Raw genomic sequence first — 20,282 nt, 5'->3', positions numbered from 1 at the left:
TGAAGCAGACACTTTTGTGACTTATCGCAAGCAACAAGTCGTGCTGCAGGACAGCGTCGCTTACGTTGTGCTTCCGTTCATCACGCCATGAACGACTCGTTTCTCGTCACCGTCATCTCAGCTCCACGAAAACCGATCGACCTAACCGAGAGCTTAAAGTCTGAGAATATGTCTATCTTGGATGAGCATGTTCCCTTGTGGTGGCTGCAAGTGCTGAAACCGATCATTCGAACGCTCTGCACGCACCAAACGCGTCGTCCTATTCTGTTATGCATATTGATCACTCTATGCTGGCAACATTTCACAGATGTGAGGCTCGTGTCAGTGCTACAAACTTGCATTCCCAAACGCCACTATTGTATTTCTTGTACTGAAGCCTTCTCGGTGACTGATGACATCCTTTATTATTTCTCAAGTTCTTGGCTCTAAAGCCGTGCACAAATAATAACCCAATGATGTCCAAATTTCAGACACATTCGCCAGTGAACAAGTGCAAGCAAATATGCTAGATAATCAAAGCTAGTGGGTTATCGAGTGAAAACGTTAGACCCATATGCTTCCAGCTAATTTACGTTCACGTTTTAAGGCGAAGGCACCTGAAGTGACGCATGTCGATAATAAAAAATAATTTGCTGAAGAACAGCCGAAAACAAGAAGTGCCTTCTTTGCCAATGAATCCATTGTGCGATGCAGCTACTTTTTACGTTTCTAAATATAAAAAGAAAATGGAATTGTTTGTCTCGCAGAAGACCACCAGCACAAGTCTAACTTCATGTTCCACCACCTATAGCATTTTGTACCCAAAGTTGATGCGGCTGCAGTTGGTTGATTAACTTAGAGGTGGAATCCCTACAGTAATGACAACTTAGTCAGCCGTCATCAAACAGAATTACGTTTTTTACTTCAAAGCAGTCTTTCTTCTACGGTGATGGTTTATTACTTTGCTACGCAATTAAAAAGTGTTGACGCTTGCTCTTGCACACCCTCGTGGTCATCACGACAGTCTACAGTTCTGTCAAGCCATATAACAGGCACGGTGTTGAACAAACCTCTCTTTAGCCATACAATAATTTGGCCCAAGTGAATTGATTTGTAGGGTTTAACGTCCCAAAACCACTATTTGATTATGAGAGATGCCGTAGTGGAGGGCTCTGGAAATTTCGACCACCTGGGGTTCTTTAACGTGCACCCAAATCTGAGCACACGGGCCTACAACATTTCCGCCTCCATCGGAAATGCAGCCGCCGAAGCCGGGATTTGAACCCGCGACCTGCGGGTCAGCAGCCGAGCACCTTAGCCACTAGACCACCGCGGCGGGGCATGGCCCAAGTGAAGTACATTCAAATAGGTGGGCGCAAAACAGCTCCTTTGCGCAACAAAAATGCCTGGTGTTCAGTGGCGAACCGTCAGAATATAACATTGTACAAGTAACTGTTTCGTAGTAGTTCCCGTCCAAATGAACAAGCCGATTTGTCTCTGACACCGTTGACAAGCAAAAGATTTAGTAATGCGTCTAATTTGTCCTTCACTTTATGTTTTCGCAGAGTACTATAAAACGTATAATTGTGCTCATTGCATCTACAAAGTATATATACAACATGTGCACGTTATCACGCAAATATATGCACATTATTAGTATAGAACGTACAAATGTGTGCATTTTATTCAACGTGCACTGTTGCATCTTTGACTTCATATTGTATGGCTGGTTGTAATAATTCGTTGCCCAAGAGCAATGAGGAAAGTAGAAGTTCCGAAATCATGAACTCACCTCCGATGACGTGGCATTCAAGATACAAATCTTCACCTTCATTCTGTCTCACTTTTTGGTTTGGAGACAGGCGAATTTCACGGGGTCTGGTACCAAATATGATCACCAAATTCTCGGGAGGTTCTAAAACGAAAGTACAGGAGAGATTCTTAGTGTTTGCCCATACAGGCGACTTTCAGTGAGTGATCAAAGCTACTTTAGCAAGTAACAAAAATATGGTTAGTCACTAAATGGTTAAACCTTTTGTACTCCTCCAATGACAAAAACAAGGCACTATTACTGACCTAATTATGTACAAGTAATAAAAATATTATAGTTCTTGGCAATCTAGCGGGGAAGACGCTAGGAGGCAACACCTTCAAGCTGACACCTAGGCGGGTGCCCAGTTCACTAACACGCCGAATAAAATATAATGTTTTGGTCTGTCTGTCTTTCTGACTGTCTGTCACACGACTAAGCAGCCCGACCAAAGTTTAAGCAATTGCTGAACGCCCAGCCATCTTGAACTGGTGATTGCGTTCATTGTTGTGAACATTGTCGATCAAAAAGCAAATAGTACGCATAGCTGAGGTGCAACATATATACGCAAGTATTAGTTGGTGCATTCATTTACTAGAAAATACATACATACGAAATTATAAAGATCATATAGTGCTCTTTACGCTGCGCTGAAAATGTGACGCTGTGCACGAAAAAAACTCTCTGTGATTATATAGTGCTGCCACCTGGCAGTACGGTAATGGTACGATAATAGCATGACGGGTTGGGTGGGTGCGGATAAAACCAGGACTCATGCAGTACGACCGGCAGAAGGCTATCGCCTTTTGACGATATTTGCAGCGAGGCATGCAGATAGGCGGCCAGTTTTTTTCCATCCATCCACTATGTTGATCAAGGTCCCACTAAGAACAACGTGAACGGAAAAATTACAGCATGCCGACACTTGATAAGCAGAGTAACGGTTTCACTGTCCAAGGCTATACAGTCGGCCATCTTCTGAATATTGAACGTGCTAGAAGGGCCAAGAGTAAATGCGAATAATTTACTAGAAATCGGTTAAGGCCTTGACCGAGAGGTGCCAAAGGGACCACTTAAGAAAGGGTTGTGTTTTTCCAGCTTTGATAAACATCCCTTTCCCCACTTGGGCTCCTCCATGGCACACTGTCTTCACAGCTTTTTTTCAAGTGCGTAGCATGCAGTTTGTGGGACCGGCTTGCCATTCATCCGTAGCTCTGATGTGGCAATATCCTGCTCAAGATCAAGAAGTCAAATTGGACCTAAAACAATGCTAGGAATGCTCAAAACCAGACTCAAATGAACAAACAAGTTCTAAACTAATGAATTGAGCAGAAATTGCGATAACTAAAATTATTATCTCTCAAACTCTTCGGAAACATGCGGCTGACACTTGTGCCGTGCATGAGAGGGCGGCTGCACCTCGCCAAGCATTCGACTTTTCCTCCCACCGGCACTTTTCCGGCGCCGTTGTTACTAACTCCTGCGACAACAGCGCCACGGGATTCAATAACAGTGCAACGGGAATGGCTTAGTGACTGTGTATATGCAGTTCCTTGGGTTTCACAGCCGTAGAGATGCATTTAGCGCAAGATTTAGAACTACACCAATCGCTATACATGAACAACATTATCGCTGAATTTCAAATACATTTAGCGCTGGATGCGAACAATTCGTTTTAATGACGCGCCTCTGTCAGAACATGTAAAGTGCATATCAGCGCTGTTACAAACCTATGACGCGCAGAAAGTGACTGACGTTCCTCTTGACATCGTTGCCGTAGTAGACGCGGCACTGGTAGAAGCCCTGATCGTGAAGCATTACCGGATCAATGCTGAGCCAAATGGGCAGCCTCGTGGTGCGCACTTGCAGTCTGTCCCGCCAGGAGGCACTCGGCCGGTGCGTCATCTGTCTGATCGGCACATTGCGGCCTTCCGATGTGAGCATGTAGATGAGCTCGGCACCCTTGTACCAGCGTATCTGTGTCGGGTTCTCGTCGCCCACACCGCCACCTGTCGGCAGTGTGACGTTGCAGTAGAGTTTGCCCGTCTGGTTTTTGATGACTGTAATCTCGTTAGTGGCCCCTAAGCAAAACGAAGAAAAGACAAAGCTGATGCAGTTGTTACCCATAAATGTAATTTGCATTTTGTTTTCACTGTGTTTTCATTGTAATGGCCCTGAGGTGACAATGAGAGCGTGAACAACGATTTAAAGCCGAGACGTATCACTACGCAAAAAGTATAAATCGTGAGCCAGCCTTCTAAATAGTTTTCTAACAGCGTTACATCGTCTCACTCTGAGAAGTTTATTGAATATCGCTGCCGCTGCTAGCACCAAGTAACATCGTTACCAACTGGAGGCGACATCACCCTTTACCTCGTTCGGAACTCCTCTCCTTGCAAGTCAACCAATACAACGGTACGAACAAGAATCAATGAGCACAGCCTACTCGGCATTTTCATCATTCGCTCACTGGAAGAGGAATCCCCTCTAAAGTAATATCATCGCTGATTACGAGCAAGCGACCTTAGCGTTTACAAATTAAAGGCTTTCCAGTATCTACTAATCAGTGAAGGCTACTAATTTATACCGTAGTGCTAAAACCAAGCGAAAATCACCGATTAAAAATGGCCTATTGAAAATAACCAATCGAAATGAAAACTTGTTTCTAATAATTTCTCCTCCATTCCATCATTTTTAACTAGTACTCCAAGGAGTGCAAGTAAAATTAAATCCTAATAATAAGCAGAGGCGACTATTTCATCATCACAAGAACGCTCAATCGATATTTATATTATAACCGTAGCAAGGAACGGCACAGAATAAAAAAGAAGATTCGCCACGAGAATGAGAATGGGATGAAGCGAGACAGCTTTTTGGATGGCGCTGATTTGAGCGTCCACTTAATGAAGTATTTCCTAGCCATAGGTTTCGCTCGTGCCGTTACAATAAGTATTAATGACACCAGATAACCACCCCGGTATAACTCACCTACTGCAAGGTTTCCAACTCACCATAAACAAAATAAAGTGTTCGCACTGACCCATCCTATAAACCAATCAACATCATTCCCTATTTTCAGATTGAAACAATGCGCACGTACATACCATAGCATACAACCTAATGAACCAGCTGCGAACTCGAACAACAGTTATGGACAACCGTCACACAGCAGAGCGACTCCATATTTATGTTTCGACGTGGAAGCGGCTCGCCACGTTGTTTGACTGATATGTGGGGTTTAACGTCCCAAAACCGCCATATGATTATGAGGGACGCCATAGTGGAGGACTCCGGTAATTTCGACCTCCTGGGGTTCTTTAACGTGCACCCAAATCTGAGCACACGGGCCTACGACATTTTCGCCTGCATTGAAAATGCAGCCACCGCAGCCGTATTCGATCCCACGACCTGCGGGTCACCAGCCGAGTACCTTAGCCACTAGACCACCATGGTGGGGCTGGCCGGCCGCGTGCTAAAGCGCGTTCGGAAGAACCTAATAAAGTTAATTTATTCACCAATCGCATTTGCAATACTTAGCAAGCTGATTTCGGCGGTAGTCTAGCTGGCATAATTTTCTACAACTTTTTTCAGCTGTTGGAAGTTCAGCAGTAAAGTTACTCGACCTCCTTATAGATATTTCCAATGCCTTTCATCACGTTTCTGACAATCTGTTGATGCTAAAGCTTTCATGACTTGGTTTAACTACGAACTTAACGAGCTAGATTGGCCGTCTCGCTAGCATTCTCACCTATTTAGCTTAATGTGCCGTCAAAAACCCTATACATGCGAGACAAGTATTACACGTATTGCAAGCGCTACGGTATTAAATTTCCTCCCAGATATTACCGACACATGCCGCGGTAAAATTTCGCTTTGAAAGAAAGTGATATGCTAAACTTAATAGCCTGCCCACGCTCTGTTTGCATGACTTAGTTTATGGTATAACCTATTTACAGTCATCGTTTAAAATGCTTGATAGTTGTACGCACCCTTTTTACGTAAGTTAAACAGCAGTTGTGTAATAACTTCGTGCCTACATTTTTAACACCACTTTCTCATAGAAGACCCTTGAGTTATCTCTGAAATGGCGTGCCACGCCTTTGCTGCAAAGCTAAGAAAGTTGCGCTTGCGTGATGGATGGGCAGGTGGAAAAAAGATTGCGGCGTAATCAATCTAAACGATGATCTTCAAAGTCAAGCTCGACGCGAGCACACATGCTATACGAACCGCACGAATTGTTTTTTTACTGCACGATATCACACATAACGTACGTGGTATTGGTGGCATAAATACATGTTAACTTTCATTTATTTGCCATTCGTTGCATGCATGACGATGGACCGAGCACTACAAATAACATTTTTTAGGCGTGACAGGCTTTCGAGACCCCTGGCGAAGATGAAACGAAGGGCATCTCTTTTTGGAGCGGTAGGCTTTAAATTTGTTGGAAACGTGTCCTTGTAAATGTAATAATCGTCGAGGTTCCAAAAATTACGATATGATAAGGGCTACGGAATTTTAGACAATTTTGAGCACCTGGAGTTCTTTAACGGGAAACCAAATCAACGCGCATTTGCCTCAAGCATCAAATTTGTGCTTGGCGTCCAGTTTATATAATAGCGCAATGTGAATGACATCACTATAACGCGACCCGATACGTTTGTCCATCTGAGCTATGGCTCTGTCATACGGTCCTACGACACATCACGGATGGACGTTCAACACTGCACCCGGCCTAAGACATTGTTGAGGGGGTAGTGAGTTTTTCTAGTACCGGATTATAAATATCTAATCCGGCCTATGACACGCTCTCTCGTTAATAGAGCACCGCATTCAGGCGTCTTTCCAGAAGGGAATCTGATAGTCCGCAATAAAGTATCACACATTCTTGAGACATTTCTGTGAAAACTGAGCTGAGTAAATTAAAGTGAATACACTTGATTATGAAAGAATCGCTCAGGCAAAGCAACTGCCTGAGTCTGACGGACAAGCGCCACCCGTAGCAACATCACCATCCCGAACACCACCACCACGTGGTCGAACCTATCGAAGATACCGTGATTTTACTGGCTAACAGGTCTTTGCGAAAAAAAACAAACATGCCGCATATTGCAATCTCCAGTCGTATGATGGTACACATTCGAGATGCTTATAGACAACTGGAAATTTTTGGCTTGCTTCGTCATCTCGTTTATCTAAGCGAGTTGTAATGGGTTATCCCGCTGCAATACCACGCATATTACTAATTAATTTCACAGTAAGCCTAAATAAAAGTCATGTGATGAGGATGTGACAATTGGCTTGACTTCATGAGCAATAAACGTCGTTTGAAACCTTTGAGAGTCGCCTGCGTGGGCGTTTTTTTTTTTCGAGAATGTTGGAATAAATGCTTAAAAAAGACTAATAAAACGGTTGTCAAGACGAGAGAAGACAAAGTACCCTTAGATACTGGTCCTGATAACGTCATCCGGAGTCAGCGAGCAAGAGTTTCTAAATGTGGAAGCTGCGTGCACACATCAATGCGGACACTCAGCTCGGCATATTGACGCAGGTCCTAAAGGCGCAGGCGCTTTAAAAAAAAAAGAGCCGAGTTGAAAAACTTATATTGTAAGAATAAATATGCAGCACGATTACGCACTACACCTCAGGTTTGAGAACAGAGTTTGCCATGCAAATACGAAAGAATGCCCATTCTCTAAAAAATACAAAAAACATTGCAGCCCCGTCAAAATTTGAAATGCCTAAAAAAAGAATAACGAGGGGAAGAAGGAATAAAGCGGACATATTGTTTTTAATCAGGCTGGCACAGGGCACGAGACGCTTGGTTTACGACACCTTCTTTCAGTGGTGTTTTGCTAGCACCACTTTTGCGTGGTGTCTACGAGAAGACGCAAAAGTGGTTGAGGAAAAAAAATCTCATCGCAGGCGACGACTGGGTCGCCCTCATGTCGGGGGGGGGGGGGGGGGTGTACGTGGCTACAGCACTTTTCATTGTTTCGCGTTGTCTTCATTTTTTTTTTATCACCATCGACTTTTCCTTGTATATATTGGCCAACCAGGTTAGTACAGGCGCGCATGCAATCTGCTTGAACACGCCCGCGTAAAACGAGAGAGAGCAATGAAATACAAGTATTTACGAAGCGTAAAATTGGAGGCCGCCCGCTCCTGGGCTCGGTAATACTTTTTTGGGAAAAAAGCTCCAAAACGACCTCGACAACTCGCCTGAAATACGACTCTAAAAACACGTCACCGGCCGGTTGTTCCCGCCGCGCGTCTTCCCTCTTTTACATCATTAAATACGGCTCGAGAACGGGCCTGGACGGCACGGGAAGTATTGGCAGGCACCCGATAGCGTATGCACAGGAGCGGTCTAGCCACCTCAGAAGTTTGCATAGATATAGGCAAACACCGTCGTTCTAGTTTTTTCAAAGCACCGGCGGGTTATCCTTTATGAGCATCCCCCTTTTGTTTTGCAGTACGGCCTGTATGCCCCTGCATGGGTATAACACTGGCTACAGCTCTCAACGTCGCGCAAACGCATTCTAGCGGCATACCGTTTTTTTTTACATCAACGGTCGGAGATGACGAGCATTCGTGCTGGCGACGAACACAGACCGATGCTGGATTTAGAATATACATGTCCATAATTGACCATTTTGCCAAGTAAGACAACTGTTGCCTGTTGTTGATGTGACAAAAGAAAGGAACTCGCAAGCGCCTATCTTGTCCAGTGTCGACTAAGACGTCTTCGTGGAAAACGCTCGTCTTTTGCAGAAGATGCTTTTCAGGCCATGGCCCATGTTTTTTGTCTGTAATGTGAAAGGACGTCTGTCCGAACTTACTGCTCTCTTAGTTTTTTTTCTTTCATTGGCACACTTTAGACATTCTTAAAGAATATGCCCAACATTCTCATCTTCATGACCCCAGCAATGCTCCACTGAGCTGGTGCAGTGTATCTCGTGCACGAAGCTGTTTGTACACTTCCAGGTGAAGTCTCTGAAGTAACGCTCTATGTGTTCTGAGAGATAAACATCTATGACTTGCTATATATGAAATGATGGCTTGGTTCGTATACTGAGGGCAGAACTAAAGATGTGTGCGTGGGAACTACCGCAAGCAAACTGTATACATTCTCATGATATATTTTACTTGTTCCAGTTTTCTATGTGTTTTTTTCTTTACTTGTCCTTTTTTAAATTTTGAGTAACCACTTGATTCCTTTTTTCGCTGCAGAACTTCTAAAGATGGAGTAGCCGAGGTGATATACACATTGACTCCCACAGCAAGCCAGTTAAAACAGAACAGTACAGAAGGAAACACAAACAGCGTAAGAAACTGCCGCAGCGACGAACGAAAACGCAGCTGTATAGAAAAAACAACACTTTTGGTTTTCGTGGTCTCATAGAAATGTCCTGAAGAAATTCATAGTGACTGTTTATCTATCGGGCATTTCAGTTCTGTAATGAAGCCTATTATAATTTCGCACCCTATGTTTCGAGGGAAATATATCGCAGCAATACATCGCCACCATAATCCAGCCACCCATCTCTTGCCTTTTATTTGTATCAACCATAGTTCGTTTTCAAGTTTTAGTTTTTGAGTATATGCTCTTAAACATGTTTACCACCCCGTTTAAATTTAGTAGTGGTCTCATGTGCTGTGAGCCTGTCGATGGTCATCCGCTAATTTTGGAGGCCAAAATTAGGGAACATTTTTCTGCCTCACACATTTTTAGATAACACATTTTCGATAATACATTTTTATATGATACATACAGATACTTTTAGATAATACAGATTACCTATAAAAATGTATGACAGCCAGACACCTATCGTCTTCGTACATAATCGCATACGTCGAGGTTGAGACAATTTGCCGCACCCAAAGTGAGGCGGAAACTATCAAGTTGCGAAAACTGTCAACTTTTTAGTTATTAAGGTGAGAATCGTTCGAAAAGAAAAAAGTTCAAGAATATGACAATTCATAGAATACCATTTTTTTAATTAAAAACGATAAACCAGTAACAAAACGTGATTTCAGACATCAGTGATCGAAACTGAAGACCTTTATTGAGGTGATATCGAAACTGAGCGCGCCAGGTGCAGAGGAAATCCCACCGCTGTGTTACATCAGAGTGGAATTCCACATAACGACTTCTAAAAAAAAAGGCGCGTCACAGCAATATCTGGTCAGAAAAAATGGCAAGTAGTGTAAAATATACAAGTAGAGAATTTATTCCTTGCGTGCTATGTGCAGTGTTTTCCTTTTTAAGCAATAAGAAGCTGGAAAAAAACTCTTTCCGAAGCAACATCGACAAGCCGTATGCGGTTATTTCTTGTTTTTGTTCAACCATATACTATACTTCTCAGCTTGGCTACATCTTTGTACAGAAATGGCAAAGATGACGAAGCTCTCCAGCCCCTTAGCTGCTTGGTTGATGAGTTGGCGCGAATGACTCAGTCACTCGACAAGATCTGCTAGCGTCGCTTGGTGAACCCGAGACCCTTCAATCAGGAACGAGCAACGCGACTGGTACAGTATGTGCAGACGAATCATCTAAGCTATTTGTCCATCCAACTAATGGGAGTCAATCATCAAGCAGATCCCAAGGGCTGACCTACTGCCGCCCGAAACGCACTACAGCACGAGCAAGCATACCAGCCAACGCCATTTATTGTCCATTAAGGCAGCAAATACATGTCACATGCGTGCACCACTTGGTTGGTTGACTCACAATACTACTCAGATTGATTAAATGGCAATGGGTAACAATTCACCAATCAAACTCAAATGCAAGCGCTCGAGAGAATTCCAGAACACTTTGTTGTTCCATATTCACCGCTTGTGGAGTCCCTCCACGTGGAGTGCAAAATTGACCAGCCGTTCCGTTCGGCCGGCGGTGATCACTTGTGACGTCTCCTCTCTGCGACCCGGCCTACATAACTCTTCTTCACTGCTCGAATGGCGTCATCTCTCAGCACAATTCTTCCAAAACCACCTGACTGACGGCACTACACCATAACGCAACACGTCTTCTATGGCCGAGCGAACCATATACCCTTCTACATCACAACTTCTTTCACTGAAGCTCGAAGTACCATCACCATGCGCTTATATCGGGTTGGGCCCCGGTTCCCGAATATTTGACATGGCTCATCTACTCGCAGCGCAGTGGAGACTTTGGGAAAGAGTGAGTTCCTTCTCGCACCTTCGTCACGCGGTGGCGTCGCTCGCCGTGCTAGCTGCGTTGATTTCTAGTTGTTTTCCGACCATGCCTGGGCACTGGTGTCGACGGACGTCATCTTCGTAGGGGGTGAGAGAGTGCGCATTGAAGAAGCGACCGGTGCTGGCTGCTGGCGTCGTTGCACAGACTCTGTTGGCACCGTGGCGCGCTTCCGAATGTGGCTTAAACGCTCGTTTGTGACACTTTTCAATTTGCGTATTAAACAATTTTCCATACTTTGTCCATAATAACTTTCCACCGCTATCGTAAAGGGTGTGCAGCATGAAAGGGAAAATTCTTTTCGGAACATAAATGCTACCCAGTGCACGAGCACGTGTGATTTTAGGCTTTTAGGAGGAAAGAGAAAACACTGCCAGGTAAACACGCTGTCTCCAACGCAGCTCAGGTATGATGGGTTATTACATCTTTTCGTATACTGATAGAATGATTGAAGAAAAAATCAAAAACGAAAAAACAGACGCTTTTGTCAGTGAGAATGTAATCAACTAGCGGCATTCCTAACTTTTTAAAGGCGTTCAATTATTTACAGATGAACACAGCACACAGGGATGCTAGAAACAGAAGAGAAAAAGCTCTGTATAAAAACACAAATAATGGCGGAATATTGAATATTATGCATATTTTGGGACTGCACAAATCTAACTAGTGGGCAGCATGCTACTAACCATGGTGAGGGATAGTAACAAGAAAAAAAAAACGATATAACTCGCTAGCACAGATAGCAGTATACTTACTGCGTGCAAACATGCATACAAGAGAAGCAAGCCATGAGAGCACACAAACGAAGATCAGTTTCGTGTGCGCTCTTTGTGTTGAGAATTAGTGTTTTCTTGCTCTTTCTTTCGTGCTATCTGCATTTCCTCTAGGTGTTTCCGTATTCTCACCACATTATTAATAATAATAATAATAATAATAATAATAATAATAATAATAATAGCTGCCGTATTTGCATGCCTTACTTTCTTAAAGCAATCCCTGCCGAATATATAAACATTCTATCGTTAAAGGCTCCTATTGTCGGAAATCCCGCGTCGTATATGACTGACGTGAGAGGAGGCCGGTAAAACAATCTAAAGCCACGTATAGATTTCTACTGCAGTTTTCGAGCAGAAAAGCAGTGTAGATGCAGAACAAGAAGAGATGACATCGAGTTTTGTTCGTCTTCTAAGTGCCTCGACACTGTTTGTCTTTATAATAAACGTTTCGAAAACGAAGAAACAGTGATGATGATATGTGAGGTTTTATGAAGAAACAGCCGGAACACAATGTCATAAAAGAGAGGAGAAAAAGAAAGACGCTTTGCCAGTGTGTTCGACAACTGAAATGACATTCTCGCCAAAACCCGGATTGTGGGCGAGAAGCTTTCCCTCCGACTCTACCCTCACCAGCCTTGAGGAAAACTCCGATAGGGGAAAAAAGGTGGAAGCCGAGTGAAATAGAAGCAGCACCTAGAGAAAATAATAATAACAAGGACGCCGTACAATTACTGGCGTTCGCCATGTAATACGGCAAATGTGGGCGCGCCTCTGCATCGCGCTTCCAGCCACGGAATTATGGATCACCACAAGAGAGCCGAAAGTATTCCAAGCTCGCGCAAATTAGTTGAGCTTAATGATGCAAAATAGGCCACTTGAAGCAATAGCAGTAGAGCGCGCGGACGGGTTGCAGTGTTGTCTGGGGATGGGGAGCCGGCGCGCCGGGAAACGTGCTGGCCAGCCTCTTCTCGCGGGACGGCAATCTGCACGCAGCCGCTCTCGCCCCCGACTGCTAACCAAATTAGGAACCGTTATGCTGTTTCTGATAGCAATAATGGTCAGCAGAGTCGCCGTGGCAGGCGCCTGAGAATTAAACCGGTCCTATCGTAGGCAGTACTTCGTGTACGCTTGTGCTTTTCACGAAAGTGTTCACGCGTTTTCTGTTCCCTATTGTGCGTGTTTATCAACTTCTGGATGCGTGCCGCCTTCGCACTTCCGCCTCACATTCTGGTTCGGTGTTCTGGTGGCTGGGTGGAGTACTTTTGTTGGAAAATTTTTGAAGAAACGAAGCAAAATACGCGCGTCCGAGTCAAGAAGTAGTCGCAAAGCGGGCGAGTATCGCAACACATGTACTCGTAATCATGAAATGAGCGTCGTGTAACAGTCGGAGCAAGAAGAGTGAGAGAAAGACCAACATATTCGTAGTGTCTTTTATTTTGAAAAGAAAAACAGCGCTCCATAGCATCGTTTCATGAAAAAAAAAAATAAAAGTATATTTTCCTTCATGTATGCCGTCGACTTTTCTGAGAACATATTGCTTTTGATCATGTAACTTCATTTATGCTATTGCTTGAGCCGATACGGAGGCTGGAAGGTGGAACCGTCTGAATCTGCGTGTTTTCTTGTAATGGAGCCTAACTGAAGGAACAACCCGCCACTGAGAAGAAAGCAATGTGCGGCAGCAGACACGAATACATTCGCTTTGTATTGGCATGTTTTGCTTGCCATTTTATTCCACTTTCGAACTGATGGTGTTACACTATGTTCCGTTAGGAATACTTCAAAGAACAAGAGTTGTGAACGCGATCAGTGCCAACAACACGGAGATGATGTGACCACTGCTGAAAACAGATGCCCCGGCCATTATAGAGAAGATGATCTATAGACACCCGGATGTGTCTAACAAAATGCAACACCCTGGTTTTAGAATATGGAACCCGTCAATATTTCCGCGGCATTTATTATTCGTTAGGCGATCATTCAAGGCTGATACTTCAAGGATCAGCGACAGTGCACTTAAAGGCCTAAATATATTAGCATAACAGAATTGTCGGTTAACCAAACCACAGTGACAATACGAAGATTTTAAAAACTTCTCCCCGAGTGGGCGTTTTTTCAAACTCAGATAGTTCAGCTGAGGTGCCACATTCATAATTTAATATACCAAAAGCACTTTTCAACTGATGATTAAGTGGTCTGAAGGAGTATCAATTGTGGTCAAATCAAGATATAGATTTCTCAGCAGAGATAATACTATTTGTACCAAAAATATTCCTATTCCAAAGAACTGGTTGAGTGGTGGTCAGTCCATAATAGCGGATACCTCAGAAGGGGTACAACATGTGCGTGCAGCCGCTAAGAAAGACCTCAGCTGCACAAAAGCCTACAGGTTCCTTCAGCTCCACACATGCGCCTGTAGAAATCAATTCGCAGATGTTGGGGTGGGCAACAACAACAACAACAACAACAACAACAACAACAACAACAACCAGAATTATTATTATTATTATTATTATTATTATTATTATTATTATTATTATTATTATTATTATTATTATTATTATTATTATTATTATTATTATTATTATTATTATTATTATTATTATTATTAATTGGGGTTTCACGTCCCAAAATCATCATAGACGCCATAGCAAAGGGCTCCGGAAATTTCGACCACCTGGGCCTTAAGTCTTCCTGACTCTATCGAGAATGCAGCTGCCGCGCCCATGCTTCGATCCCGCGACCTGCGGATCAGCAGAAGAGTACCTCAGCCACTAGTGGGAGTGGCTAGTGAGCAATATTCATTGTCTTCACATCAATCCTCTGAATATATGGCCTGCTGCCTGATTTTGAACTTTCATAGCCATATTCGTATCAGCCAAGCCCATAGCCAGCAATTATTTTCGGGGAGGACGCAGTTGCTGATGACCTTCACCATTAAAAAAAACAGAAAACCTATTTTCACTACTCATTTTTCGTGAAACTACCCCCTCTCTCACAGTTTAGAGGGAGGGGGAGACTAGGGCCCCTTTTTTGGTTACGGGCCTGGCGTCAGCCTCTAAGTTGCCGAAGTGGCAAGACGGGAGTTAAGAACGTTGCTTATAGAAAGTGGTCAATGTATAAGGTTGAAAGGAGAGGACGAAAGAGGATGCTTTGGGTGTGTGTGTGTTTTGATTAAGACAAGAGTGCTGTCTTGGCTTATACCAGCAAGTTGTGAAGATACGAAAGCTCCCACGCGGCTACACGATACAAATTATTGCTATATATTTCGTGCCCTATAGCCTGTGCTCGCAACACATCATTCCTGAATATTTTCCCGAGCTTATGGTGAATGATATAATAATAAAATGTTGTGTTTCACGTCTCAAAACCCCGGTATGTTCCAAACCCGCTTATGTTCAGACGTAGCCGATCAATCAATTGAATTCTATTTGTAACTTCTGTAGAAAGTATGTGGATGTTTTTTTTTTTTCAAAGCATCCTCACCATAACTAAGTTTTCTTTGCTATTAAGGGGCTCAGTTACGTCATGCCGTCAAAGGTAGCTGCCGCTAATCATAGCATGTGATGTTTAAAAAATATCCTCGAGAAAAAGAAAGAAAGACACTTTAAAATCGATTTACGACACTGTCACATTGACGGAAAGTCCCACGTGTATCACAAAGCTGTAAATTATAAAACCTCCATTTTTCTTGAATCCATCTGACCATCAAGCCTCGCGAGCTGTCTTTGCAAGGTAATGAAGAATATGGGGGACATTCCACATCAATGGTGGTGAGAAGACAAGCTCCCATAAACACTACAGCGCCATAGTTCCCTCTATAGTTTATATATTTATGGGAAACTATGATATGTTCAATTCAAACTAGATGACTCTACCGCACCGTGGCCGTCTCTATACCGACACGAACGGCAGCGCTTCTCAACGTGTTTCCATCAGCGCCTCGTTGGTTTCCATCCGCGTGGTGTCGTCTGTGCACGAGAGTAAAGCGGCAGTGCCGGGAAAGCCGACAAGGCGGCAATCCCTGGATGCAGTTTCCTTCCCCTTCGAGCTTATCACGTCGTCGTTCTGCACTGTGTGGCCCGTAAGTTCGCAACTAACGCATTTATTGGCTTTCTATTTGCGTCCGAAAGCTTCGAGAGCAATGTGCTCACCAGTATTTCGCAGTGTTTTCAAGATTCATTCCAAAATTGTCGGAGACAAGGCTCAGCAGATATGGCTGAATAAACACAACTAATGTCAGCAATAAAGACAGAGCATACCCGATCATTTGTCCCCAGCATGAAATGACTCGAAGAGATGGCTGATTTCACAATTTATTAATTGCTGTGAAGACAGTGGGCGAGTAGCAAGCGCGAGTTCGCATCTAAGCGGGTGGTCGCGTCTACGTGGGTGCTGCCATGTTGTCTTCTTACCCCACATTTACGGCCACGGCCGCTTTGCTGGCCCAATGCATTGGTTGGGGCTGTGCAACTGGCTGGGAGAAGGCCAGCTAAGATAACGCGATCAAACAAGGCAGCACCCGTGCACCACCGCGAAAGTGGTCTATGTTATCCAGTGTATAAGCGGCTGCCTCCGAGGGCCGGGTTCGTTGCACAACGCGGCCCCACTTCATTAGGCATATTAGGTCTCATTTCATACGTCGCATGGTTCATTGCACTGCGTTTATCACGCTCATGCACTCGCTCACGCTGGGACAGACAGCACCTCGCATACGCAGTCCACTTGACCCAAGTCGCGTGAATTAGGCCCAAGCAAACGCGGCGGCAACCCTGGCTTTGTCCAAGGAAAACGTGACGTCGCAAATCTTCTTACCGCTTTCTTTCCCGTCAGAGACGTTCCCATGGAGATTTCACCTTTAAATATTCACCAGCAACTAGGGCGATCTCGAAAAAAAAAACAAAGCCAATGAGACCAAAATTTTCCGCATAAAATATTACATCGCGTTGGGTACAAGCGGCTGCTATGAGCGGCGTGATTCGAACACCGAAGACTATTGCTGACAGATGCGAAAGAAAGAAATTGAAACGTACAGAACAAGCAAAATCAAACTTACGGGAAAGCTTTGAACTCTCTCGGCCCCTGTAGGTACAAGAACGCCTGGCAGGATAAAGCAATCGCGAATGTCCTGGTGGTCGCCGAGGGCTACGATGGAGAGAAGCCGAAGGTCTTGAGGTGCCTCAAGGCATATCAATGACCTTTAGCCTCGCGATCACGAAGTTCCATAGCTCGCACTGTTTAAATGATATTCGGCTTTCTGGGAATGATCCCAGCCGAGCGCAATAAACACATAAAGTGACGCAAAATAATACACGCTTATTTCTTCATCCCTTTGATTTGGATACAGCTATGGGGGCGTCTAAAATTTTACAAAGCGTGGTAGACGTTTTCCAGGAAGGCCTATTCTGATTACTTTTTACATTCACCAGATTGTGGCACTCAACTGCGAGGATTCTTTGCGAACACCATTGACAGCTGCTACGATGATTGGTTACTGAGCACGAGGTCGTGGTTCCCATTCGATGCTGTGGGGGCTGCTTTACGATGTAGACAAAATATGAGCGTTCGAAGGGCTCCCCTATGATATCCCATGTTTAAAGAATGCCACCACGACCCCCTGCACCCATGATTCTGTATATAGCTGACGCATGAGCTATTAATGTTTGCGTGCATGCACGCGCCTTGACATCACACGAACGAGTTCATTTCAAAGCCACACATAACGTGGTTTGTCAACGCACAGGAAAAGAAGTGGAGTCTTTTACCATTCTATGATGATGATGATGATGATGGTGGTGGTGGTGGTGGTGGTTGTGGTAATGGTTGTGGTGGTTGTTGTCATATACTTATCATAGGCATGCGCAAGGTTGCGACCCCCCCCCCCCCCCCCTCGATTTTTCCATTTTGGTCAAGTCCAAAATAATGACGCGCGCTTTGCAAAAGCTATTTTTGATCCAGGGGATTCCGGGAGTGAAGTTGGAAAGTAAGCAGTTCTTTCAATGAAAAATTATATGGTCTTCGGTCGTAATTATCGTCAAAAACCTGCATAGCCATAACCCCACGCGTAACAATGGTGGCACAGGTCGAACTGAGTGTGCGGAGCGGTCTTGGAGCGCCGTTTGGACAAACAGGTGGCATCCTCCTCCCCTTTCCACCTCCCCCGGGCGTACGCCTTTCTATCTTATGGATATTGACCTCTACAGTGCCCGTTCACCTTTTGCGACGGGCTCCCCCTTTATGTAAAGCATAACAATCTACTTTCAAAATACATACCAACTCGTACCTGAACAATACAATCGCCATGCATTTGTGTAAAACTTCAGTGAAACTTAAGCCGTAAAAGGTAGAAACTATATCTTCTATTTTTGTTTGAATGACAACCATCATTACAATGTTAAAGAGACAAAAAACATGGCATTCACCTTTGTTTTTTAGGCCAGTAGTAAATTATTAGAACAGCTTAGGGCAACGTAATATATACCAAGGAATAGAAACACAGCCGAGGAAGGCAAGGGATAAGGTGGAGTGATGAAAATAAGAAATTGGCAAGTATATGAAACGAAACAAACTCGTGCAAGACAAGGTAAATTGTAAGTCATCGGCAGGAACCTTCGCCTTGTGGCAGAAATGAGGACGTAGACTCCGCATGATGACGATTATAAGCTTATGAGAAATTGGCCAGAAGACAATAGCATAAGCTAGAATAATGCAGATTTCACACGAATCTCTGCGTACTTGTTCACGCATATGTCCGTCCCCTTACTGTCCTTTTCAAAGATGCTATAGTGGTGACACTGATTTTGCAAACTCGGGTTTTTCCGTCACTCTCTCCAAACAGCCGCCCGTAGTGGATCGCCATTATACCGATGAGTGAGCACCGCCCGCAAACAACAAAGAGGCATTATTCACGCAATGTGCAGCGACGCTCTATATACACGTACACAAGGGAAAAAAATGATGGCACTCTCGGCGCCCACACGTTGGCGCGCATCAACGCTGCCAGGAGTGCATAGGGAAGACTGGCAGCGAGAGGGGTGTACAGTGGGGAGAGAACCAGAGTGTGAAAGGGAACTGGTACAATTGTGGGCCCCGCCGCAGTGTAAGCGATACGGGCGGGCGCAGAGCTTGTTTTCTGGTCAGCTGACAGCCACTGAAACGACCAAAAGGAGCGCCCGCCAGCGCACGGCCCTAATTGAATCAGCCAGCTAAAGACAGAAGGCAACTTGAGCACGCTGGGCTGGTCCGCCGGGCTGCAGATCATGCTTCGCTTTATAACGGGATCGCCTAATCCTCCTAAGTGGGAGCCGTTCACAGATCCACCGACATCAGTACGCAGTAGATTGCGCGCTGCCACAGCAGCCGAGACGACGAGGCCACCGGCACGGGCCACGCTGCAGCTTGTCGACACGAAACGTATACCAGGCGACGAGGCTGCAACAAAACCACGCTCACCTTTTCTGTTTTCAAAGCCAATTGAAGCCGCAATCCGGATGAAAGGCTGCCCGGCAGTTGGCGCCCCAAGCGCGAGTAGCGCAGGTCGTTAATGAAATTAACGTCTACGAATTAGAGCGTCTTCCACCACACGTGCGCGGCTTTCCCCGTAAAATATTCATTTGTGCATTAATATTCACCGGGTAAGGAGTGAAAGGCTGCGGTGTAGGTTCAAACCGCGCGGCTGCCATTGTCATGGGCGCGTCGTTCTCGTTGGTCGGTCTGTCGGTCGGGGCTGCTGCGCCTACAGAGCCGAAAAGAAAAGAACAGAAAGAAAAAAGAGATGCACCGATTATTTTGGGAGGCATTGCGAGCGCGTCTGGGTACCCGTAATAGTGTTAAGGGACAAGTGCTTTGCACGCAATCACACCGCAGCGCCAGTGTCTGAAAAGGGTGCCCATTGTGCCCCCGATGGCCAACGGTCTACAGGCGACCGCCGATGAATTCAGCGTCCGAGCCGCAGCTGCCGTGGCGGAAGTGGATTGCTTGTAAGCTGTTTCTTTCGGCACCTCGTCGCTGCAATAGCCATCCGACCAAAGAGGCTTCCGCATATAAGAGGAGAGCCCGTTGAACGAAAGTTGTCGTTTTAATTCGCCGCTCCCATGGAGCGTATATACTGGGTCATATATTGCCATAAATTCGAATAACAGCGTTAAACCTGTTGCGAATACTACGCCTCCTTTTTCTTGGCGCTGATCAGGAAACTTTCATCATATCGACTGTGCCATGCACGAACGACTACATGAAGAACTCGTCAATCTATAATTCAAGCATGCTTGACTCTGCTTTCAGCCTTCAAATGAATACCGTCTAATTCCTGTGTTTAACCTTTTCCAATGCTGTAAACGTGTCTTGATAGTACCCGTTATTGTTGTTATGGAAGATACAATTGAGGTTTCTTTTTTCAGCAATAATTTCAAGTGTACAGTAACAGTGGCAAGGACCAATACTGTATACTGTTAGGACTACCTTAGTTAGAATTGATAATTACTTTTACCTCGTC

The 20,282-nt window shown here is 44.7% G+C and overlaps 1 protein-coding gene across 1 annotated transcript in view; it reads right to left on the bottom strand.

Annotated features, from left to right (window-relative positions):
• The window catches only part of LOC119176776 (neural cell adhesion molecule 1), a 53,354-nt gene that overhangs the window by 17,156 nt on the left and 15,916 nt on the right, over positions 1–20,282 (bottom strand). The window contains exons 2-3 of the mRNA XM_075877348.1: positions 3,520–3,870; positions 1,772–1,894 (exon numbers count right to left, since the gene is read on the bottom strand). Coding sequence (XP_075733463.1) covers positions 1,772–1,894; positions 3,520–3,870 — 474 coding nt within the window. The remainder of the gene's footprint in view (positions 1–1,771; positions 1,895–3,519; positions 3,871–20,282) is intronic.

Source organism: Rhipicephalus microplus, chromosome X (genome assembly GCF_043290135.1).
Source record: "Rhipicephalus microplus isolate Deutch F79 chromosome X, USDA_Rmic, whole genome shotgun sequence".
In the NCBI taxonomy this organism is placed as follows: Eukaryota; Metazoa; Arthropoda; class Arachnida; order Ixodida; family Ixodidae; genus Rhipicephalus; species Rhipicephalus microplus.
The sequence above is the reverse complement of the archived record's forward strand: the minus strand, read 5'-3'. Positions and strand labels throughout refer to the sequence as shown.